Below are 25,752 nucleotides of genomic sequence, written 5' to 3'. Positions count from 1 at the left end.
TTACCTCTGTCAAGGAAGTTATGTTTTAATCTGCATTTGTATGTATGTCTGTTATCAGGATGACATCAAAACTAGTGGACGGATTAGCATTAAACTTAGTGCAGGGATGTTGTATGGATCAGGAGAGGACCCATTCTATTTGGTGCGGACCCAAGCTGCGTTCAGAATCTCAAGGACCATCACACTCTCAAGGCCGGTTTCAAAAAACAGTTTTAAACCTGAACTAAAATTTTGACCACTTGGAGGCAGCAGAACTTATTTAGATTCATAAGGCAAATATGGAAAAAAATTGCATTTACTTCAGAAAAATAATTAACAAAATAGTCGAGGCTCTCACTTTCATGAAAGCAAACATGTCCCATCTATTTAGTTCAATCCGGTTTCATTTTGGTTTGTGTTTGAGACATTTGGAGATACTTGTTCCTTACCTCTTGTAACCATACACTGTTAGAGGGCTGCTTATGGGTTGGGCTGATATGCAACAACTGTAGCTTCCGTGCCAGATTTTGAGGTATAATTTTTATTTATTTTTAATCTCATTAATTCAGAAAACCGGGCTGCTTTTCTGAATGAACCAGATAATTTTCTGAAAGATAATTAAATAAATCTGCTCTGGTTTTCTGAATTAACGACTGAAAATCACATTCAGAAAAACAGAGCAGGTTGTTTCTTTCAGGGGAATGCAATATGCTTCCGTCGTAACCTAAGCTTTCATTTGGAATCATTATTCTGGCAACCTGATAAACGTAATGACAATATTTACTGTCTTTTTAGCTCTGTAGCTCTTTGTTGCCCAGCGAGCCACCGCCGCCAAGGAGGTTGTGTTTTCGTCTGCCACAGATTGTTTGTGTCACGGATCTGAGATGAAGACTACTTTGATTTTGGTTGGACACTTTTTGATGAAGGACTTTTTGCTTACTGCTTGTGTTTGGTTGTTTTTCCCCCTGAGTTCTTGAGTCCCGGAGTTTCCTGTTTTATTTTGAAGTTCTGATCTCCCTCATGTGCTTCTGTTATCTTTACTTCCTGCCTTTGTGTGTTTCCCTCCAGTTTTGATGCCTTGACTTGTTTCACCTGTTTGTCCTGCGCCACCTGTCTCTAGTTTGTCATCACTTCAGTTTGTATTTAAGTCCTCACTTCTGTCTTTGTCGAGTCGTCTGTTTAGTCTCTGCATCTCAAGTTCCTTATCCTGCCTTGGTTTTTCTGTTTGCCTGTTTGTTTCCTGCCGGGCCTGCCCCTTATTTTGTGTTTTCAATCAATTCTGTTTTTCTTTTTTTTAAATTGGACCTGCCTAGCTCCTGCATGTGGGTCCACCTGCTCTCTACAATTGTGACAGTTTGTTAGTGTGTCTGATAGTTAACAGGATTCTGCAAAAACAACTCAATGCAGTACCATGAAGGATGTGATCCAGGTCTTGAAAGAACCCAATCAATTTAGGTGCAGATCCATTGTCACGATAATATTGCGAGATTGGGTGTATTTTGAAATTGTTCTGAGAATAATGCATGGATCTTGATTTAAAAAAAATATATATCAGGCATGTTTAGAGGACTGATATTTATGAGTGTGTGCAATTTGGTGAAGATCCAAACAGAAATCCAGATCTACATAATGTAAATGCGGTTTCATGAGGGGGTTGTTGGGCTTCGGCGGAGATATGACCTCTCTGAGTGACCTTCTAGTTCTAATATGTGACACAGATGTCAAGTTAAAGGAAATGAATAAGTTTGATCTATGTTTAATAAAGAAATTCTTACCTTAATGTCCACTCAAGAGCTTTTCCACAGCAACTGCTAAGGTGGTGCATAAGTGCTCTGCTTCAGCCTGCATGGCCTGATGAGGAAGCAGCGCTTAGCTTTGAAACACACAACCCCTTCATCCTGCCCTGACATCAAAGCAGGAAATGCAGAAAATGGCATTATGTTTATTAAAAGCAGGTTGATCCTTTCAGACGTCCTAAGCAAACGTAGCTACGTACACTGACTGATCTAATGCCGAACAGCAGCTGACAGTAAAATCCCCGACCCTACTTTGAAATGAGCTGTGTTACAAAAGTCAGTATCACCGCCACTTGTACTGTATTACAGGGCTCATCATGAAAGACATAGGAGAAAGGCATGTTGTATCTGAGCCCAAAACGCCCAAAGATATGATCTACCAAGTAAGAAAAGAGGAAAAAACTCGATAGCGTATGATAAGGGTCAGTTATTCATAAATTATAGTAGGAGTGAACGACAACACAATGCGGGAAAAAAGCAGAGGAGGAAAATAAATACGTCTCTTGAATAATAACAGCATGGATAATAATCATAAGACTTAAGGCTCATTTGGGACCTGAGGATTTCATACATACAGTGTACAACAACGTGGCGCACACACTGCTCAGCGTGCCTCTGTCACACACTTAATCAAGGGTGATGAGCGAGGAGGGTAAGACACCGATGGATCAACACAAGTCTGCTGTTTACGATGGAAGCCATACAGGGGGCGCACAAGTTGCATTTCCTCAACAAAGATACAACAGGTGGAACTGAACCGTGTCAGCGCGGTTACCTTTGGTTCCAGTCAGTGTCACGGTAACTCTGAGGTTTTCGACGTAACGCGGTAAAACGTAAAAGGAATGAAGAAAACCCAGGCAGCGTTACAAAGATCCCAAATTCCGGTTTGTCAATAAGCAATTAGGCTTAGCTCCCTGTTTTGTTTTGTTTTTGTGGGGCTTTTTTTTTTGTGTGTTTTTTTTTTTTTGGCAGGGATTAGTAACCCTTGGTTTTCCTTCTGAGACAGTCCACGGAGCTTTTCCCAAACACAGTCCAGAGAGTGGAGGAAAATGACTTAATCCATGTTTTTGTCTTAAGTCGAGCTTGAATATATTTTTTGCTCATTGACGAATGAGTTGTGTAAGTGCTTTATGTCTCCTTCATCCCCACTTAAAATACAATCCCATCATCCGAGAAAAGTCCAGTGCTACATACATAAATCCTTTTAACAAAACCTGCACAGTCCAACAAAGAAAACCTATACACATCCTATTGTGCATCACACAACTCCGAGCCTCCAAGGTGAAAACCATATGAGAATATCAATCGCATAGAAAGCAGCAGAGAAGGAAAAAAATCAAAGAGACTGCAGTCTTATTTCCGCGTCCTTTCAGTTCCATAAATGCAACTTCTGAAAGAACCAGTTTCTTTCAGCGACTCCTTCGGAAAGGTGGAGGAAAAGACTCTTCCTCACAAAGAGATTTCTGTAGAAAGAAGACACAGTAGGGAAGGGGAGAGCACAGCTGGAGATACTGCTGCCAGCCTCTTCTTGTCTCTGACCCGCTGTTTCTCCTCTTAATAAGCAGCTGTAGTGCCTGGTTCCTGCAGATGTTTGTCATAGCATGGCCGTGGCTGTGAGGATTAGGGCCGCGAGGTTAACCAAGGGAAATGCAGCGGCCTCGGGGGCTGCACCAGTGGCTATGGGGCCTGAAACACACAAAGAAATCAAAGTCCAAATTTGTCTTGTATTCCGAATGTCTGCTGTTACCTAGAAATGTATGAAAAAAATGGTTTCACATGAATCATCACAAGTTTATCAAATCCATTGTGTGCAAAGGTGTAAGTGCAGCACTGCATCAGTAGATGGCACTAGCACATCACGCCCAGTTACGGGACCAACTGACTTTCACCAGTGAGTCGTGCACGGCAACATCCATACTTTGTTTAGAAGAAAAAAACTCCACTTTTCAACAACCTGCTACAAGCAATATTATTTGCATGTCTGAGCCTATGTTGTTGTTTGATGATATATATTTCTGTCTGTGGATAAGAGACTGTATTTTAACTGCGAGAGATAAAAGAGATGAAGGGCCTATTTGAAGACTCATTGTTTTGCACCGGCATTTAAAGGAAAAAATACCTCATAAATATGAGACATACCTATTTATCTACAGACCAAAGCCTCAGAAGTTCATAATCAATCAATCAATCTAATTTTATTTGTATAGCCGATAATAATGAAGCTCAGCTGAATTCCTATGTTTTCTCAAAGACGTTATATTTCATGGTTGTGTCGGGACTGTCCCACCTGTTATCTTGGGGATGGTTATCTGACGGCTGCTGATGCCTTCCCCTCCCTCACTGAAGGGTTTAATCTGGATGACATAGTCTTGGTTGACCGGCAGCGACAGCTCCAAGGAGGTGGTGTTGGTCTCCACCACACTGGGAAGGCTGTGTTTGTCCTGGCTGTACATCACCTGCAGGAAGCCGGGGAGGGAAAGACGATGACAAAGTGAGACATGGCAGGAAGATGCCCCCAACACATTGCATATGAGAGGGTTCAGAGTCTTCTTGTTTACGCACTGACCAGAAAGTCTGAGTTCTAGCTTGAGTTTCTTTCAGACAGCTCGATGAGATGTAATGTGCTGCCTCAGAAACTAAGGATGTGAACATGTGAGATCAGCAGAGGAGCGGGTGCAGGAGAGATGAGGTTAGTGTAGAGATGCATCAATTCTGATGTTTCTGCTGCAGTCTGACTCTGAGCTGTGTTTTCAATGATACACTAAGATCCACTTTCAAATCACCCCTTCAATGTAATGAGAATAATGTGTAAAGACTGCAGGTGAGTAAGACCCACAGTCCCAGACAGATTGACAACCCAAAAGGATTCATAATAACCTGAAATAAAATTCCTTAAGTAATAATTAAAACATTAAGTATATTATGCAGAGGAAGCTGCTAACTTGTCACAATGTGGGAAAATCAACTGTTAACACGACTAAATACTAATTTTGTTCTTTCTTCTTCCTTCCTCCTTTCCCCTAAGGAGCAATTAAAAAAGTTATGTTGGGCTGAAGTAATGTATCTGAAAATAAAACAATGTAGGTGTTGGGGTTATAAAGAGGTTATTATTTTAAGGAAAGAAGGCAATTAAAATAATTATTAAATTAGTATGCAGCTACATAATACAGGAAAAACTTCCAAATGAAATAGGGCCTCATGTTCTTCCAAAACAAGTGTGATTAATAATACAGTGAGAATTTAAAATCCTTTTTTTCTTGTCATTAAAATGAGTGCTTGTTCATATGAATGCAGTTGAGTGCAATTGCTATCATGTGAAAGAGGCCAACTTCAAATCCTAATCAGGTCATCCTCGAGTCCAAGTTAATGTTTGTGCCACATGTTATGAAATACCTTATGGTTGCTCCTGATATATCACATTCACAAAAATATGTGGGCACCGTGACCTTGACCTTTGACCCAGCCAATTCAAATCAGTTACGCCGGCATTGAGGGATAAAACGTGAACTCATATGTAATTAATGGATCGACTGACAGTCTGTCAGCCTCTGTTGAGTTAGGATCTATAAAACCATGTGTGCATCACAGCTGCAGCCAGTTCACTTTAGACAAGTCAAAAACATTTGACCTTATATCCTGTGACCTCTGACTCGTTCTCCAGAGCATGAACTTGGTCCCACTTCAGGATGACTTTGGAATTGGAGGTGTTCCACATTATTTTGACCGGGGCTTGACTAGGAGCTGGAGAAAGAGATGGTGAAGAGGAAGAGGATGTTGTTAAAATATAAGCATATATATTTACAGGGTAGAAGAAGTGTGAAGTGCATATCGGCTATAATACAGAAGAAGACCAATAGGTTAAAATAGGATGCAGAGGAGAGGTGGCTGATGTGTTTTCAGGACTCCACCCTCAGCCTGAAGCACATCATCATCTGCCAGCTTGGCCTTTAAATCACCTCTTGTTACCCTGCTCACATCGGTATAATGCCAAGAAGCAAAGCAGGAGGTCAGGAGAGGGTTGCTAGTTGATGCAATTTGAAACAAAATGTTTTTAAAATATTTGCTCTACATCATTTATGAGAGAGTAAATACCTCTCACAGATTTTCAAGCCTCAGCTACACACACTTTCTTTAGGTAGGAATCTATCTGTAGAATTACCTGCAGATGAAAACTCGACATGGTCTCTTTAAGGAGTGAAAACAAATTTCTTCGACTCTGATTGGTGAAAAATAAAATGATACAGTAGGACAAATGGACCATGATAGTCAGATATAAAAATGGAGGAACATAAACACACACACAGTATGTAGTGAATCCTTACGTGGTTTCTTAGTTGTGACATTGACTATGATGCTCTGTGGACCCACTCCAGCGCTGTTGTATGCCTGCAGGGAAATGTAATAGGTACTGCTGCCCTCCAGATCCCTGATGAGAACTGAAGTCTTATTCCCCACCGTCCTGACCACACTGGCTGTGTCCTGCTTCTCCCTCTCACGCCAGCACCTCAGCTATAAAAGCATATAAAAGAAGGAAAGAAACAACACAGGTTATTCTTTATCAGCTTGAGACTAATTTGTAAGCTCATACCTCCATCTGTAACTCCACAGCTGTGGGCACGAATCCTGCATCACACTCGTACTGCCGTTTACTTCATGAATGAATAATCAGTTAAGCACTGTTACAGAAGGCTGATGAGACTATCCACTATATTCATCCTGTTGTGTGGGCATGTGTTGGATTGACCTCATAGCCCAGGATGCGTCTGCGGTTGTTACTCCAGGCCAGTGGCCTCCAGGTGACCTCTACCTCGGACGCTGACACACTCCTCACCTTCAGCCTCCCCGGAGCTCTGCTGGGCTCTGAGAGGCACACAGGATGGGGAAGAAGACATGGATTCAGTACACCCACACTCACAATATGACGTTTTGAATGTACTGTAGCTCTATCACACGTATCCATTCTGGTGAGTAAAGAGGAGAGAGTGCTCCAGCATTAAGAGTAAGGGAGGAACAAATCCCTGGAATTGATATCACTGAAAGTGTGATAAAACTTTAACTGGTGATTTACATAGAACACAACCCCCAGTGATGGACTCTGTACTTAGCATGTTTAGCACTGATACACCATGATGACTGTATGTTTATTGGTAAAGAAACTAATCTAACGGTGCTTATGTGTTGTATCTTGTGAGCATGTACGTGGATCACATGTAGATTAAATTACTGAAACACTTTAGACTGGTGTGGCTGATCTTAAGAAATAGACATTAGTCTCTGAACGTAAGCGGATAACTCGCCAGCTCTTTGGATTCAAATATTTCCAAATCCCAAGTGATTCACAGCGACATGACTTTTTCTAACTGAGACGAAACAAACTGGTGAGATGAGCAACGATGAGAAACACGAGCAGAATCCAGAAATAACAAGAACATTTTGAACTTTAGCAGAATGTTTTGCTTTCATGTTGGACCACATCAATTTTAATAAGCAGTTGATTGAGAAAATAAGGGTCCTATTGCTTTCAAATTTCTCTGGATTTTCTAACCAGTGGCAGAAGTTTTATAAAATAACAATTATTAAAACTGAAACTAAAAAGAGTGACAGAAATAAGATCTGATGGTGCAGTGTTGCAGTGTTTAATCAGTGACAGCATGTTAGAGTTGTTCCCACATCCCCACAGTGAAATGAAATCACTCACTGCCTGGAGCTGTAATAGTACCCACCTTCCTCCGCTGAGTGAATGGTGGTCACTGGGCTAAAAGGGCCTTCTCCCTTGTTGTTGTAAACCCCGACTTTGACTTGGTAAGCGGAGAAGGGAGGGATGCTCTCATTCTTGAAGACGTATCTGGAGGCATCTGGGGACGTGACGGCAGCCTGCATCCAACCTTGTGCCCCGAGTGGGCGGAAAGCCACCACGTAGCCGAAGCCCGGACCACTCTGCAGCTCCTCGGGAACAGGCTGAGGAGGAAAGAGATGACTCAGAGGAGACGACTTGAGATGACTGATATTAAAGATATGAATACATGGAGGAAATGCTGCAGTGCATGGACTTGGGCACTTAGAAGAATAATTCTGGTAGAGGTGCTGCACCTCCAAGCCTTGGATTAATTTATCATTCTGTCAGAAGAATCCTGTCTGAAGAGTTTTTATACTGATGGAAAATAAAATACACATATCCAAACAGAGCTGGAGAGTTATTCTTTATACTGTATATCCAGTTTCATTTTAAAATAAATGAATGGCCAGTTATTCACTTGAGCACATCCCTCTGCCACGGCCAAATAGCCCTTAATATGTTTGATTCTTTCCATTAAGATCCATGAGGTAAACTGATGAAAATGCCAATCTCTCACAGAAAGTGATTTAAAAAAATCCTGGATCTTACTCTTTAAGCAGATCTGCACCAGCATTTACTGGGTTCTTCCCTGCTCCATCCATCCATCCATCCATCTTTCCCACCACAAAGTTTGATGCAAATTGGTTCAGTATTTTTTTTGTGTTATAATGCCCACAAATAAAAGACAGGTGAAAACATGACCTCCTTGGTGGAAGTAATAAAAAGTTTTTTTAGGCACATGGGAATTTTGCCAAAAGTCAATTTCGCCCAATATAGAAACTTATAGTACACAATGGTTACATCGTGTCAGTCTTGTGATACCCTGGAGACCTGTATCGCCCAATGACAGCTGGGATGGGCTCCAGCGACCCTCTTCTTACAGGACAAGCGGTATAAATAATGGATGGATGGATGGACAGAACATTCACATGTGCTCACACACACACACACACACAGATAACTTGTATGTAACTGCAAGTTTACCTCCCATGTGATGACCAACTCCGAACGCCCACCACCACCACCGTCCACTCTGCCTGGAGTCACCCTGGGAACTAACAGATGAACCACAGTGAGAAAAGTGTGAAGCTCACGTGTCATCCAAAAAGAAACGCTGGACTGTTCAGTTACACATCAACAAATGGGAGCTGGGTTGTTGGTACTAAACATGTCCAGATGTATTGCAAGTTAAACCTTTCTCTCATCTTAAATGTGCAGCACATTCGATACTCTGACAAATCCAACAGTGATCTTATGCTTTCTTTTCATGTAAATGTTTGTGTGTGCATGTGTAATTATACATGTGGGTTTGTGTATGTGCACATGCTTGCAACTTTGTAGTTGAATATAAACACTCTAAATGAACAGCCATTTATTTACATATATAGGAGATTTGATTGAAAACATGTATATTTAAATCTTTTTGATCTACTTCTGTGTCTGGATTTGATGCATGTTGGTTCTGCCCTGTACATACTGTCTCTTTTATACACTGCCCTACGGAGGTCTTGTTTTTCTCACTACACACACACTCACATACACACTAACTGTCTGAAGCTTTGTTGTGAATTTGGTTAATTCATCTATTGTGTGCCCCTAGGAAGAGAATCCTCTGAAATACATTAGTTCAATAAGGTTCTCTGAACGGAGCTCGCTGCCATCCTGAACTGAATCTCTACATAAACAGAAACAAGAATTATTTCCAAACAATCCGTGCCCGCTGAGGAAATGTAAGAAGCTGCAGATACATACGCGTGTCCTTGGTGCGGGCCTTTTTGGAGGGCCTGCTCGGCTCTCCCGTTCCAATGCTGTTGCTTGCCAGGACTCTGAACTCATACTCCACCCATTGACTCAAGGCAGTGACAGTGGCTGACAGCTGCTTCCCCCCGAGCAGCTCAGGAACTGAAAGACATCACAGGAATAACCTTTCATCAAAGCCCTGCAAGATCTACAAATGAAAGTGACCCAAGCCGGTGATGTGTTATTTACTGTCATTTCACATGTGCGGATAGAAAAAGAAAACCAGTCGCCACGCTCTCGCTCTTTTCTATCTGCACAGTAAACATTCAGATAAAACCAGGGTACCCGTGGTAACTGCTTGCCACCCGAGAGAGAAGGGCGTCCTGGCCTGGATGGTGTAGCTGAGGATGGGGCTGTGGTTATCTATGCCGGGTCCCCAGGACAGCGAGGCAGAGGTCTCTGTCATCCCGCTCACCTGACAGTCCACGGGGGGGCCTGGGGGACCTGGAGGGGTAATTTGTCACAGTTCACTCACAAAGCATGATATATACGCTGTAGAGATTAATGAAGACAAGAGGCTGCAGAACCGAGTGGGCGGATAACAGCTGCTAACATTCACTGACGCTGGAGTGCAAGACTGAATTACAACCAGTCCACAGTCAGTGTTTGATGCGTCGATGGCGATGTAGCAAAAAGAATCCAAACGAGGAACAGAATCTGCAGCGTGATTTGTTCTAACAATTGTAGTCTTTCTCATCTCATTTTTCTGTTTTGCTAAAATGCAATATTTACACTGTAACAGATCATAACGTGCCCTGAAGCAATAGTTCCCAACGTGGGAGTCTGATTCTCTCCATCGCAGATGATTAACAAGATAAGAAAGAAGGAAAACATTATGAAATTCTCTGTTACTCAAAATCATATTAATTTTTCTTTAATCTTTGATTTTTTTTGTGAATGACCTGGTAGTTTTATGCTCTCCGTAAATTGAATGAAATTTTAAAATCAAAGGCTGATGTGAGGAAAAATCTAAACAAAAAGATAAATCACTTACTTACTTAGATTATGTATTAGTTTCAAATGTATGTAACCTGTGAGCAGGGGTCATGAGGGGATCATTTCTTTTTTATTGTAAGGGGATCAAAACCAACGAACCACTGTAATATAGGGATGTATTTAGGAATGCAAATATGGAGACATACAGTGTGTCTGCATCATGGTGCACATCTGCCCTTCAACATGTGTCTCACATTGAAACTACATAGATGCAGTCTCCATATCCTCGGACAGTAACTTTGTTCACATGCTTCCATTTACAGGGTTAGAGACCGTTGCTATGCAGTCAGCTATAACGCTTCATTGTGAATGAGAGTGACGTTCATAACAGAAAGTTTGTTTCAGAAATGCTTTTACTGCAAAAGACGAAGGATAGATTATGAGTGAGCTTTTCTCTCGTATCTCCAGAGTTGCTATCTCAGTAGCACCGACACATTCACTGCTACATTGTTGCAGGGCATGTCAGATATGTCTCTGCAACACTGACAATGTGTGAGCGCTTTGTCACTATGTCATATCCTCTTCACTACAGGTGAAGCTAAGCTACTGTAAATGTCCCCTAAAATATCTGCCCTCGGCTTTACTTGGCTTTGCACTGGAAGTAGGAGTAGTGAAAACAGAAAGTTGTTAGGGAATAATTTATCTGCTTCATTTCCTGCAATAAATTTGTTCCTGGCACCATTTATACAAAGTGTATAACTACAAGCAATAAAACGTAATATTTTAATCATGTACCTGAACTAGTCAAGTAATAAAACCTGATTTGTATTTAAACATTTGGTCCAGATAGAAATAAATAGTTGAAATAGAGCAGGATCGTCAAAAGTACAAATCAGAATTCCCTGTTGCATATTTGAGGTTGTTTATATAATGAGAATTTTCACATACAAATAAAATTAAGTTGATGCTTAAAAATACAAATAATTAAAAAAAGAAGGTTGTACATGATTGGACCAATGAATATAATTTTTAGTGTCTATGAAAACCTATTGTAAGTAATTGTATGTTGAAGGTGGACTTTTTTGTTTTACGTGTTGTGAGGGGCGTCCTTACCTCTGACCACCACATCAGTAGCAATAGACACACTGTCCACTTTGGTCTGAACGGCGCACGTATATTTCCCAGCATGCCGCAGTTGAATGTTCCGAATCATGATGTCACCGGCTGAGCGCTGTCAGTGCAGGAGTTAGGGGAGAAAATAACAAAAACAAAACAAGGTAGGAGAAAGAAAAAGAATTGGAAGTCTTAGATAAAAGATGACAGTGTTTCAGAAACAAGTGCGATATGCAAGAGATTTCTTTTGACATTCAGTTTATAAAATACTGGAAGAAAAAGATACAACACAAATCCAGGGATACACCAAATGACAGAGTGCAGATTTTCATGATCGTCTGTGAGGACGGTTCTTTGTGACGAATTATAAACAGCTTCTTTCACCTTTTATTCACTCTGATTCTATTTACTCTGCACACATCCGTTCAATGCCAAACGTATTATTGGCTCTGAACTTTTAAGTAAGTGCTAATGTTGATAGTGTCTTATCTATGGAAGTGAGGGACTGTGAAGCAGGATGAGACCCAGAAACTACTTTGATGTATAATCCGGGGCATTTTGCAGAGATAAAAATTGAGCTGCTTCAAGTCATTCATTTCTCACTTTTTGCAAATCTTATACACAGCAGGAAAAGCAGCTGACTGAGCTTGCTCAGTAAATCAATTGAGACTTTTAGTCCGGCAAAAAATAATGAATGATATGTTCTGTGCCTACAAATGTGATCGCACATCACATTTGTACCAATAACGTGTTAGGATTTGTTGTTTGGTTATTTACGTCAAATACATGCTGATATTTGATATTTTGAAAATGCTGTGTTACTGGGGTTTGGCAATGCATTCTTCACTCAGTCTTAAGTGCCTCTTTGGTAAAAATCAAGTATAAAACATGTTAAAATGTTCCTCTTGTAATTTGTATATGATAAAAAAACCTATTTCCAGTACAATTATCAGTAAACAACATGGCTCTTGGTACCGCTTTGTCTAGAGAGTAAGATAGGGCCAAGATGTAAATATGTAAATATAATGGAGTGCATGATAAAGTAAAAATTTAACACGGATTCAAAGATTGAAGGGGAATAGCTACATTGATGATGCCTACACCTTCCATACAAACCAATTGCTCTGTGCTATTGTGCTTTGCAAGCTTTAACTTCCTCAGGCTCACAGCAGACTTTAATAGGGAAAAGCATGTCATAGTCTGCTCTTGCAGAAAATACATCTTGAAATGATATTTTCTACAAGAATGTCTCTTTCCATATAGATCTGGCTAGAATAACTATCCACCATGATTATGCCTCTATTTGGCAGAGAGTGTGGTCGAGTCCATATTTAAATGAACTGCAGAGCTACATGCAATTATAAAGCTCTTGTTGTCGTTCATGATCATGTTGAATGGGAAAAAAAACAACAAGAGGTGATATAGAAGCCGAGACCTCATAATTGCTTTTCCTAATTAAAAGAAAAATATATTTGGTGTTGGATGATCAAATTAAACGCACGGCTGAACATTTCATAACGAATACCTTAGTTCAGTCTTTTTCTACTCATAGTATGAGGTGTTAAAAAGTGGAACAGACAAACATAGAACTTAAACTAAAGTGGTTGTATGCCTCCACCAACAAGTGCAGTTTCAATCCACATACATCTATTTACCAGATTCATATTAAATCACGTGACCTTTGACCACTGAAATCTGAAACAACTGGCCATTTGAATAAATTCACTCAAGGCCGACTTGACGCCCAGAACAATCTTTTGTGATTCCGCCATAACATTGACCTTTGACCTTATAAATATAATCAGTTAATCCGTGAGTCAACATGAATGTTGGTACCAAATTGGAAGACCTTTCCTCAAGGTGTTCCTGAGATTTTGCGTTAACACGAACAAATGGGTTTTGTGATACCACAGTGACCTTAACCTTTGACCACCAAATTCTATTCTGTTCATCAGAAAGTGTTTGGACCAAATTTGAAGAAATTCCCTTAATGTGTTTTTGAGATATAATGTTCACAAGAATGGGACGGCCACTGGGTGTTTACAGTGCGGAGGTATAAAATAACCCTCAATAATAATAATAATTTATTCCTTACAAGATAATGTTGGAATCAAGCTTTGGAGAAATATGTCTCATTTCCTTATGAGTCACTTTCATCTACTCGAAATGTCACACGTATGCAGTAGATTCTACTGCATACGTGTGACATTTCATCTGTGACAGAAGGTAAGAATGTGTCATTTCCTAACACTGAATATGATCATTTGTAAGGAAGTACAGCTTGTGCACCTTACTGAATCATGAATTGTGCTTTGATGGACATATAATTGGCCTCTCTGTGTAAATCCTGGCCATTTTATGGCCCCTGATTTAGATCCTAGATCCCCCACTAACCCTAACCCCTAACCCTAACTATTGCAATATGGCTAGTAATTGCAAAAGTTATTTTTTTAAAGAGGTAAAGTGAACATTTCAAAGTCAATCATGTTCAAGTGTGAGAATACAGATTGTCAAGAGAACACAGAAGTTCTTGTTTTTTATCTCAGGAGCTTAAAAGATAGTAGGTAGTTCTGCCAGAATAAAGAGTTCAAAGGTCATGTGAAGACCTCAACTCATAAACTTGAGTGTGTGACACTGGTCTGGAGGGGACGTTCGTGTTTTACCCTGCAGACACAGAAAGATGGAGGCTCAAAAGACACAGGGGCACTTACCCCACCAACTTTTTCAAAATACGCCCCGTGGCTCCCGAAGTGGATGAGCTGCTCGTTGAAGAACCAGGTGAACTTGAGGTCAAGCGTGGCGTCGTGAGATACCTGACAGGGCAGCACGATGCTCTCTCCCACAGTCACGTCGAGATGACCTGCTGGGCTGGTGATTGCAGTTGGCTCTGGACACAAGGAGTATCAAGTCAGAAAGGTAAGTTATTACAAATGGTTCCCCCTTGTCAAAGAAGATACAGTGTACCCTTTTCTGTATAAATCATTTGTCACCTCATTCAACTCAAGGATTTTTATTTCTTTATGTTCTCTATGATATGAGATATAATTGCAAAAAAAAAGATGCCACACTCCTGTCCCAGATGTTAACTGAACAAGATGAATTGAGTCTGCCAGCGAGCTTTTTATTGCATCTCTTTCTGTTAGCTTCATAAATCAGAGCATGCTCTTACATACCAGGAAACCACAACAGACAGAAAGGGAAATAAGCAGACAAAAGGAGAAGCTCAGCCATTACAGCAGGTCAGATCCGAGTCTATAATTTGACTCTGTTTGTGTGGAGACAAAAAGCCATCCTATTTCCTCCTCAGCGTGGTGCGCATCATCATAATCTTCGGTCGGTCTCAGCTGGGTGTCTCATTCGACAGCAGTGGGGAGAATATAGCACAGGAGGAGAGGCCCATACACCACTCCACTGTAAATTATGCATGCATGTCATATGCATCTAATGGACAGGCAAGCCAACGCAGTATGTCAGGGGGAGTAAAGGTCTATATTCAGCTCTGTCAAAACAAGCCAGCTTGTTTATCTCGCACCCCCTAAGGAGAAGCGACTGGCCACGGCAGTGCATTCCAGGTGAGGCTCGGTAAAGTTTGGCACCGGATGCAAAATGAGAAGAGCAAAACTTTCTGCCTCTGATTGCAGAGCTGTCATGTTTGATGCTGGTTTGCCATTATGGACAGGAAGGAAAATCACAAATTGGCTCGTCCAGTCCCTACATTTTGCGCTGTGCATGGCAATTCTCATTCTGTAAACCTATGGAACAACCATAACAAGATAAGGGACAGAATAGACTGGATTTTAATGCGCTCATTTGAATCGGCACACAAATTGCTGGTTTGTGTTGTTATTTCTGAATATCCTTAGTAAGCCTGATGTTAAATTTAAAAGCCTAAAATATTAATATGGAATATGAAATTTAATGGTAGCTGATATCAACTCCTGGAGAAATGTAAGCAAAGTTTTAACATAATGAACTACAATTAGACAGGAGGATGGAAAGTGAACCGCGTTCTGAATCTCAAGGACCAGCACTCTCGCAGCGCCTCTCTCTGAAACCTGTTTAAAACCTGCAATAATTAACATCCCCACATTTTTATTTATGAGGAAAACGTGTTAGTAGATGTTGCTTAATTCCACATCCAGATTTGGAGCAACAATATCTTTCATGTGGAATTTTCATTCCAGCAACTAACTAAGTTGTAAGGACAATATTTCCCTGTTTTTAGCTCTGTAGAACTATGTTGACCGGCTTATTATCTCTGGCCAGGAGGTTATGTTTTTGTCTGCATGCTTTGGTTTGTTGATTTGTGTGTCAGTTAGTTGGCATGATTGCACAAACATTATAAATCATAGATGGCAATGAAACTTGGTGGAAGGATGCGATATGGGTCAGGAAAGGACTCATTAAATTTGGGTGCGAATCGTGAGCAGGAGGCAAAGTCGAGGAATTTCTTTCACTTTCATTCACATTTTGAGATTGGGCATTGTTGTTGATTTCTCAGAGAATAACTCATCGCTTTGAAAGAGAAAAACGGGTGCGTTTAGGGGTATGATATTTATGAATGTGAGCAATTTGGTGCAGATTCAAATAATAATCTGGATCTAATGAATTTAAATGGGGTTTCATAAGGGGACTGCCTTGGTGGAGTTATGCACCCGAGTGCCATTCTAGTTGTTTACTGCATCTGTCGGCTGTTTGGTGCTGGGAAGCTGGTATACAGGGTGTTTTTAGAGGTTTTTTAATAGCTGCCTGCTGTGGCTGCAAAACACACTATGACAAAAACAGTAACAGTAAGTGGCCAGAGAGTTTGACACTGAGTTAAAAACTCACTGTAAAGCTGAGCAAAGCTGACAGCTGCTGATTTGGGGAAGAATTATCTGGCCCATTTAACATTGTCTCCTTGTTTTCACTGTGCCATTTCATTAATGTTGTGAAATATGTGAAATATTGTTAACAAGAGCTTTAACTATTTGTCATGAATATTGCAAGTCAGTGTCAGACATTCACTGTTTCCAACTAATCAAATCATGATGATTTTTCTGAGCTTTTTCTGTCTCATATTGCTGGAAGGTGAATATTTATATCATAGATCGTTGTCCAAAGATGTCACTTAGGTCTCTGAAAAATTGTGTTCTTGTACGATATTTCAAAGACTATAAGCAAACAATTGATCAGGTAATTAACTCATGAACTTGCAAAAAATATTGAATTCACTGTATGCATGTAAAATCCTATTCTGTAAAGTATAGTGATTCTGCAGTTACATTTATGCTTGAGTGCGTACTTGAATACAACCTTCCACCTCTGACCAATATTCTAAATATGCGCATTCATGTACGGTATGTTAATAACCGCCACGTTCCTGTATGTAAAGAGGCTGTGGCAGAAAAAAAAATCAAATTGGGCTTTGGTGCGAACTCATTTGCAATTCAAAAACCTTATGAAGGGGGAATCACCAAAAGGCATTTTAATAGAGCCCCGTTGTTTAGAAAGACAGAGAAAACCCATTGCACTGCAGAAGTGTTTGATTTAAATGGATTGAAGTCTTAAACAAACCGAGCATGGCTATGAACCACTGTGCAAAAAAAAGGTATGAATTAAACATTGAGGTGAATGCAATGAGCCTTATGTCTCACTTCCTCCAGCCACTGCCACTCAACCAATTGAACTGTGTATCGGTCAGGTAGGAAGAGGCCTGTTTAGTCATGAGGTTTGTGGTTAGGGTCAGTGCTGCTAAGTTTAAAAGTAACACTGGTCAGTTATGTCCCAAAGCTCTTGTGCAGACGTCAACATCCTTTGTTTTGTGTTCTCACAAAATAGTGACAACTGCAACAAAACCACTGAATCAAAATGGAAACATGCTGTTATGGTTTTGTAACCTATATATTTGGTGGTAATAACAAACCTACTGCTTGGAGTTATATTGTCTGAATAAATGGAAATGATTGATGCTCTATATTATGCACTGTGGTTTAAGACCTCTTATTGCCAAGATAAAGAGACAAGCAATATCCACCTGCCACTTACAATAAATCAACTCAGGGGCTCATGTTTTAGACCAAGACAATAAAATAATATCTTACCTTTAACCAAAAGGCTGCCGGCACTGCTCGCTACTCCAAACTGGTTTCTGGCCACACACGTGTAGATTCCAGCATCCATTTTAGTGACATTGGAAATCCGAAGGCTCCCACTATCCAACACAGTTACTCTATGGGTTGTAAAAAAAGAGGATATATATACATATATATAAATACAGTGTATGTAAAACCACATAGGCCAGTTGGTAGTACATCAGTATTTGGTTAACAAGTTTAGCACAACCCCTACTTGTGTAAGCATGTCATTCATTTGATATACAAGTTCAAAGTGCATAGAAAGATCTACTCTAAATGAGCACGCCCAGTGTCCTGCAGCAGTTTAACTTTAGCCAGGAGTTTATCTCAGTGAATTTTAATTGGTTTCCTGTGACAGAAGGAGAAGCAGTGAGAAGAGTTGCAGTTTGATTTCTCAGCACAAATGTGATAAGAACAGTGAAAGATCCCTTAATGGAAGGAAAGTCTCATTTTCAGTTCATGGGGATATCGGGGGGGGGATTCTAAAGAACTGAATATTATATGGAGTCTTTTATATTTCAGTAACATTTCACTGGTAGAGAAACAACATCAACCTGCCTGGCTGTGGTAAAGAAACACATTTGGACCTCTTTAGATTCCAAGTTAGAAACATTTCATTTAATCTGCTGGCATAGTCGGTCCAGACTGGTTCACCTGACTCACCAGTCAACAAGGTGCTGATGGGGCATATGAAAGTAATAAAGCAACAAAGCTCTGTATAATTTTAGTCTCTCTGTAGAATCATGATGCACATTTAGATTTCATTTGAACAGTACTGTTTCATGTCAGAGAAACGATTCAATCCTTTCATGAGCCTCAATCAACGACCTGCCTGTGAAACATAACACACTCAACACAGGTACAGACCCACAGAGGTTACCTCTACACCTGAAACCTCCCAACTGACACTTCTTAGTCAGTTAGAAGTGAAGAAGCCTGGAGAGGTGAAACATCCAGAAACACAAGCAAGTCCAGTTGCATATGTTCACTTGTACAACTTCTGAAAATACTCAGATACCGAACAGATCAGTAACATTTTTGCAGATGCTTTAATCTTTTAGTATTTTAGAAAAATATAGAACTGATCCTTCAATACAATATTAGTTTTGGATGACAACTACAGAATGAATAAACATTTTATTATGCTTAGCCACTCACGGCACAGAACATTCACTCACATTTCATTTTAACATGATCTTTCCTTAAATTTAACCAAAATCCCTTTGATGCCTCAAACTAACCACTAATTGAACTGCAGATACATATCCTGGTCTCACATATGAAAATGGTTAATTTTGTACTCCACCATGCACCAGCTGGTGACTCGGCTGCTGGTCATAGCTGTAGCACCTTCATCATGCATTCATTCAAAAAAAAGGTGATTTTGACTCTAATCCAGCCAGGGATTAAGTTTCTTTCAAAAAATCTGGTTTCGGTGCACTTTAGCTAATGTAAATATAAAGGTATTTTCAAGAAAACGGAGTTGTTGCAGTATTTATTAATTTGAGTGCTGGCAGTTTGATAAATTAAACGTTGCAAATGTTGAGTGCTGAAAAGGTTTGTGCAGAATGAATCCTTAAAAGTATGTTGATATCAATAAGGCCTTGAATGCTATACAGAGAACTCCCACAAAGAACATCCCTGGAAATATGCATAATGGCATTCATTTTGAGCAGAGTCAAGGACAGAGAATAAAAGGAGGAAAACATTGAAATGGGTAACTTGTCTGTTAAGACCCAAACACACCTGGAACATCAAAATACTTAATCAAATTGAAATGAAAGACAAGGCCACAGGTTGCTGAGGCGCACAACAAAAAACATTAATGGTTTGATTCATTCTATTTACCCTGATGCCAAAAAATATTATTCTTCTCGTGAAAAGCCACATGCGGAACAGAAGAGTTTGATTAAAAGCCAAAATGGATTTATAAATGTGTTCAGCATGGGGATGATGCAACAGAACCATTCATTTCCATCAGATATCACTAATACTACGCCGGGATAACGTATCACTAAATTATTCATTTATAATACCTGCGATTCATGTTTGATCCTTTTGTCTTTCCTGTCATCAAGGCATTCCAGCTGATTCAGAGAAAATGTGATTCCCTCATTCTCTCCTTTGATCTCTGTAATTACTGGAGGTAATCTATCACATCCCTGAAAAGACAGTGTGACGGAGGTTTTTGCTTACTTCCTCCATTCACCGTCTTTTTCACATTACTGAAAAACGTTTCCCAGCACTTCTATGACTTGAGGCTCTGGTCTTTTCTGTCTTTTCCTCATGTATCTGAAGGTAATCATTCTGAAATAAATACAGTTTAAAGCTGTTTGTCCATATAACGTGTCGGCAGTATGTTGTAATTTTGTATAATTTAGCTATACTTTCTGTGTTAATTGTATTAATTATATCTATTTGTCTTATTTCGGCTGGTCAGTCTAATCCTGATTAGGTTGTAATCAAAGATTATACATAAAGATGGACGACAGGACTGCTCCCCGGTTTTGAAGCCAAAGCATCTTGATCGCTGCAGGTGGCTTGCTGCAGTATACAGTAGTTCATAAATTCTGCCTCCTCCATGTTAGAGGATGGAATATGGGTCAAACACATTTTTTACCAAGATGGTTTCTGTCATTTTCGGTCGGTGTTATCACATTGAGGTATGTTCATTCATTTTTCGAGTAAGAAAAAAGTGATTTGATGCTACAAAATGGGGTGAAACATCATGATTGACAGTTGAGACTGACTAGCGATTATAGGAGAGACCGCACCACTGCGGCTCGATCCCCTGATTATTACTGCACAGACCCGAAATGCGCAAGATGGCAGCATTGGTATCCGGGACATTTTGGCTTCATTTCTGGATATTGGGAGGAAGTAGAGACGAGTTGTCCATATTTACATACAATCTATGATTGTAATCCACAGAGTCTAATTATCTATTTGTTAAAAACATTTATTATGAAAGTGAAATTGAGAAATCAGATACACTCAGCATCACTCCAGCAGCTCTGCACACATGAAGAAAAAGAACCCTGCAAGGATCAATAAAATATCACGCTGTTAAAAATAGATTAGTTATCACGACAGCTTGTTGAAACAATATTTATTTTGGCCTGATGTTATCAAAGTTATTACAAACTATTAAGCTTCATGAGCACAGATTAGTGTTTCATGATGTTAAACAGTTGTTTGACTTAGCTGACTTACTGTTAGCTGACAGTACGTGTATTCAGGATAATATCCACATGATGGGATTGTTTCATGAGAGTAATTTGTCAAAGAGGGAAATTACAATTCTGAATAAACACTTAATGCTTGTAGGAGAAATGTGTTATTGACTTTTCTGATGCAGAAAAGGGAGAACATGCTTTAACTTCGCCTCTTTCAGAAAGTGGCGCTACAGTGGAAAATCCATCCACAGGTAATTTCTTCCGTCAGAAAGGTCATGCCAATTTGATCAGATTATATTCCACAAATTGTTTGATACTGCCTTTCAAACTCGGTTGTAGAACAATTTCTTGAACCACATTTCAAATTTATTAGCCCACTGATAAATGCTGTGCCCTGCAAATCCTCACTGGAAGCTCCCTTCTTATCTTCTGAACTGCGCACAACGGTGTAATGGGGTTGAGCCGATGTTTCAAAGAAGAACTTGAACACTCCCTTCGAAAAGATCCCCTGAAGGCGGCCTGGACCTCCCCAAATGATCAAAAATGGCCCGTAATGCCTTAAAGGCTGGAAGAATTAAAATACATTAGCCTCTTCAAGAGAGTCCATTCCCCCATGGAGCTGGGGGTATATTCTCCTTACTGAACTGAGGGCTTCCTTTGTAATGGACTATAACAAAGAGTTATGGATATGAGATGTCACAGGGATAAGACTTGCCATTAAAGTGTGCAGTAGCCTATGTCAGGCTTCCTCCTTCCCAAGGCTCCCAAGGAGCAGTTCGGTGCGGAGCGTTATCGCTGTGAAAAGCCCTCACTTTGTTCCCTTTTCCCCTCGAATGTTGCCCTGGAGCAATTAAGGTATTGGAGAAATTTGTGGGATACATAAAATCTTGAGCAGAGAGATATCGTAAACAGCCGCTTCACCTCAACCTTATTAAGTAAGCTGCCGGCTGTAATTTGAAAGCCTACTGTGTCTCCCTATAGTGTGACAAAAACTAAGAGACTGTAAATGAAAAACATAATTCTAACCACTTAAGAAGGATTGTATAATCAACTCGGTATATTACGAGAAACTTGCCGTCTTCTCGGGCACTCCTTAATTAATTCAGTAGCGATGCACTTTCCTCTTTGGCAACACGTCTGGAAAAGATCTCGGTGTTTTAGTAGCAGGATTATAAATGGATTCATTTACTTGATAAAGCAATATCTTTTAGCATAACAATCTCAAAGTGGTTTAGTCTAAAGGTAATATTCCTAAGAGCTGTTTCCCTATATCCCTTTCACAGTTGCTAGCAGTGGTCAGCGGTGAAATTAAATTAGGGTAAGCCCTTTATCGTTAACCTCGTAGCTGCCTTCGTAAGTGCACTGAAACACACTTACAAGGATATCTTGTTATGCAGTCTGGGATATGAGCTGATGTAGGTATCATCACCGCATGATTTCATTAACTAATCAGATCCTGCCTTGTTCTTCCTTGATTTGTTCTCCCCTGCTCCACATCCTTGAAAACATTATCCCCGGAAGATTAGAAGGAATTATGGGTATTTTAGTTGAGCCAGTGGGATGGATTAGTGTTGTGCCACTGCGGTAATAGCATTGGTAGCAGCTCCACTTCGATATGGGGGGAAAGCAAACGCTAACGAGCCAGCACCAGGGGAATGGGTTTGCGAGAGATGTTGCAATAACGTTAAAGCCCAACATCTTGTATGCAGCTCACCCGCTTCAGGGCAGGGCTGTAACGTTGAATCTCAAATGCGATATCTTTGCCTTTATGGGCACGACTGATATTGCACATCGCAGTATGGATGCATTTTCCTTTCAATACTTAAGAGGATGATAAATCTGCAAGCTGGGTCCAACATTTAGCAGGCCTCTGCAAACACATAATCTTTGTGCTGATTCTGCTGCTCCCCCTCAGATAAAACATCTCTCTCCTGTAAAAAAAGATGTTTCAGCCCAGTATTAAGCTAAACCTTTAGTTTCCCTAGCACCCTGTCTGACTGTACCACTGTGGGAGTACAGGCACATGTCACTGCATGTGCCAGCAGGTGTGCATGTTCCTGCAAATAATAAAGATGTTGTCAAAAAAGAAAGTGGAAATGCGTGATTTGTGTAGGTCGCACTCAGTGTTATACAATGTAATACTATGAAAGCACACCTGAAAGTTAATGATTCCCACTGTAATCTTGTTTTCTAGCTCTTGAGACTATAATAGTGCAAATATCACCAGATGGTGACATTTTATAAAATGTATAAATATATTTCCTGTGACGGCCCTTTTGTGCAGGTGATTCTACATTTGAAACAAACGAAATGTGTGTCCGGCTCTCACCCAAACACTCCCTGCTTGCTGCCACATGAGAAGAAACAGTATGAATGCGGCTCAATCACCAACCACTGCTGCTACTTCTACCTTGAACAGCATTATACCTTCAGGGGGAGAAGTGTTTTTTCTTGTCTCATTACCATGTGTTTTCTCTTTATTCTGCTCCTCTCCAACACACAAGTATCGCATTGATCTGCACTTAACCTAATTTCTAATAAAACAAGGTTTCCGGCTAGTTCCCCCGGTGCTGCCATCACTATCACAGAAGAATGTCTGTATTTCAGCAGCTAGCCACTGATCAGTCCTTTTGGGGATTTCATCTGCTTCTTCCGTGTCTCACTGGTAGTCTGGATCATCCTCTCGCTCTAATGACCCTCCAGGCCTTACATGCTGCTAATGAGCTGATGGATCAGTGCATCGATCCAAGTGCTGCAGTCTAGGAACAACCAATTACCTTAAGTAAACAGAGACAAGCTCTGAGCACAGGCAGGAGAGGAAAGTACAATAGAGTTCAGTACAGACTTGTATATAGCAAAGGGGAGGAAGTGGCGGAATGCAGAACCTGTTATGCAGTTTAAATTGTGTTGTGTCACACTGTGGTTCCTTTCTTTGCAGTTTGTCACTATGAATATCAAGTAGGGAATACTGAAATAACAAGCGGATGAAATACTACCCTGAAGGTAAAACAGACAAACTAAACATCTGTGAACCCACACACAACGCACTTACTGCTCTACACAAAGAAACCTGGTACCTGTGGCTCTCTCTGAGGGCTTCCTTCCCCTTCCTCCAAGAAATCACGCCCCGAGGTGACATCCTAGGCTTGCATTCGATCAGAATGTCGCCCCCCTGTCGGGCCAGAGTTTGGGCCTTCAACAAGTTCTGGGAGAAGTCTGGAGCGATGGCTGATGGGGAAAAATAGAAAGAGAGGAATGTAAGTACTGTGAATGAGAAAAAGTGGTTTCATTTACTGTGTGCTAAAGGGAGAGAGAGAGAGGAGCAAAGGGGTAGAGCTGTTGCAGAAATGACACCGGAGGGGCATCCTGTAAACATCCAGGTCACTCCATCCATTAGGTAGGTCAGCTCTCGCATCCTTTCCCTTCCCCACACATACACATGTGTGCCTCACACACAGAGAGGCTCACATGCACACATTAATACAGGAAAAACAGACTCGGTACATCCGTTTTCAGAAGATATTTCATTTAGAAGAAAGTGGGTTGTCTAGTTCCATGAATTTTCCTTAGAAGGACATTATGCATTAAGAATTAAGCCCCAAGGATCTGAAGCAAAAACGAGAGAATGTAAAACGAGAGGGAGGCTTTGTTGCCGCTCCTTTAGGCCTTAATTACTAAGGCGCCGTCGTCTGGAGCTGTTTTGTATGCGCACCGACTCAGCGGAAAGCTCTTCAAAGTGAACACACAGCCTGGCGCCAGTGACATGGCTGAGCACCTGCCAACGCATGCTGGTGTACGTGCATGCACAGGAATACACGACCTAATACACACCTATTTATATACACGTAGCACCTCACCAATCGTTCTTGACACTAAGTGTGAACTGCCAGAATTTCATTAATCAGCAGAGGAGATATTTGTCATAGTTGTCTTCTCCAAACACATGGGCGGAATGTATATGAACTCTTATCTTGAAGGTGCTGTTTGTCATGAACCTGTTTTCTTGCCGCAGGAGCAGGTGGTGGTGATGGTTGCTTGCCAACAGCTTCTGCCATTGTAGCATTAACAAGAAATGCAAAAGCAAATTCCTTGTATGTGTAAACCTGCTTGGTAATAAAACCTGATTCTGATTCAGAAAAGGGCTTCAAATACGTCCTTTGAGTTGTGCTACTCCGTCTGGGCAGACTGTACGCTAGAGTGACTCGCAAATGGAAGGTGATGAGACGAGCCAGCTGGACAGGGGCTTGCTGGTTAGCATGCTAACTTCAGTGGAAGCAGAACAAAGTTAACATTGGTGTTGCTTTACACCGCAGGGAGACAGACTTGGCAAGTAAAAGGTATGAAGTTTGATACTGAACGCACAACATTTCATCATCTGTCACTGCAATAGTCATGTTTGCTTTCAAATCATCCTTATGAAGTTATTGTTGATTGCACAGTTTAATGGCTAATGAATATTGACAGCATTTGGGAAACCTGGGAGCTTTAAAGAGGCAGCAACCCTGGGAGACAGTGGAACAAGTACATCTAGAAATTCTTTTAGTGCCATTCTGGAAAACCTTGTAAACTGTGACAATGAACAAGTGGAATTTAATGATTATTGCAAGACAGTAAATAAACATCTTTCACTTCCATCTCTCAACATGTATATCAATATGGCCAACAGGCATTAAACCGCACACGAACACCATACTAATGCTGCGTCGAGCCTCCCTTTGCTCTCAATACAGCTTCAATTCTTCATGGCATGGATTCCATTAGATGTTGGAAATATTCCTTCGAGATTCTGCTCCATGTTAACAGACATGACTGCATCACATCATCCGTGCAGATTTGTCAGATACACGTTCACTCCGCCAATCTCCCATTCTACCACATCCCAGAGGTGCTGTACTGGATTAAGAGCCGGAGACTGGGGAGTCCTCTAAGTACACTGAACTCATTGTCATGTTAATGCAACCATTTTGAGGCGACTTTTGCTTCGTGAGCTAGTGCATTAT

General features: G+C 40.6%; 1 protein-coding gene across 2 annotated transcripts in view; it reads right to left on the bottom strand.

The window, feature by feature from the left end:
• Nucleotides 1-1,901: 1,901 nt before the first annotated feature.
• Nucleotides 1,902-25,752, bottom strand: part of cntn3a.1 (contactin 3a, tandem duplicate 1) — a 79,191-nt gene continuing 55,340 nt past the window's right edge. For both annotated transcript variants that reach the window (XM_035159798.2, XM_035159797.2), the window contains exons 11-23: nt 23,830-23,980; nt 17,544-17,671; nt 14,172-14,347; nt 11,461-11,578; nt 9,697-9,855; nt 9,364-9,513; nt 8,596-8,666; nt 7,499-7,733; nt 6,520-6,635; nt 6,098-6,284; nt 5,404-5,516; nt 4,063-4,231; nt 1,902-3,461 (exon numbers count right to left, since the gene is read on the bottom strand). In XM_035159798.2, coding sequence (XP_035015689.1) covers nt 3,370-3,461; nt 4,063-4,231; nt 5,404-5,516; nt 6,098-6,284; nt 6,520-6,635; nt 7,499-7,733; nt 8,596-8,666; nt 9,364-9,513; nt 9,697-9,855; nt 11,461-11,578; nt 14,172-14,347; nt 17,544-17,671; nt 23,830-23,980 — 1,865 coding nt within the window. In that variant the 3' untranslated portion in view covers nt 1,902-3,369. The remainder of the gene's footprint in view (nt 3,462-4,062; nt 4,232-5,403; nt 5,517-6,097; nt 6,285-6,519; nt 6,636-7,498; nt 7,734-8,595; nt 8,667-9,363; nt 9,514-9,696; nt 9,856-11,460; nt 11,579-14,171; nt 14,348-17,543; nt 17,672-23,829; nt 23,981-25,752) is intronic.

Source organism: Hippoglossus stenolepis, chromosome 6 (genome assembly GCF_022539355.2).
Source record: "Hippoglossus stenolepis isolate QCI-W04-F060 chromosome 6, HSTE1.2, whole genome shotgun sequence".
Classification (NCBI taxonomy): domain Eukaryota; kingdom Metazoa; phylum Chordata; class Actinopteri; order Pleuronectiformes; family Pleuronectidae; genus Hippoglossus; species Hippoglossus stenolepis.
The sequence above is the reverse complement of the archived record's forward strand: the minus strand, read 5'-3'. Positions and strand labels throughout refer to the sequence as shown.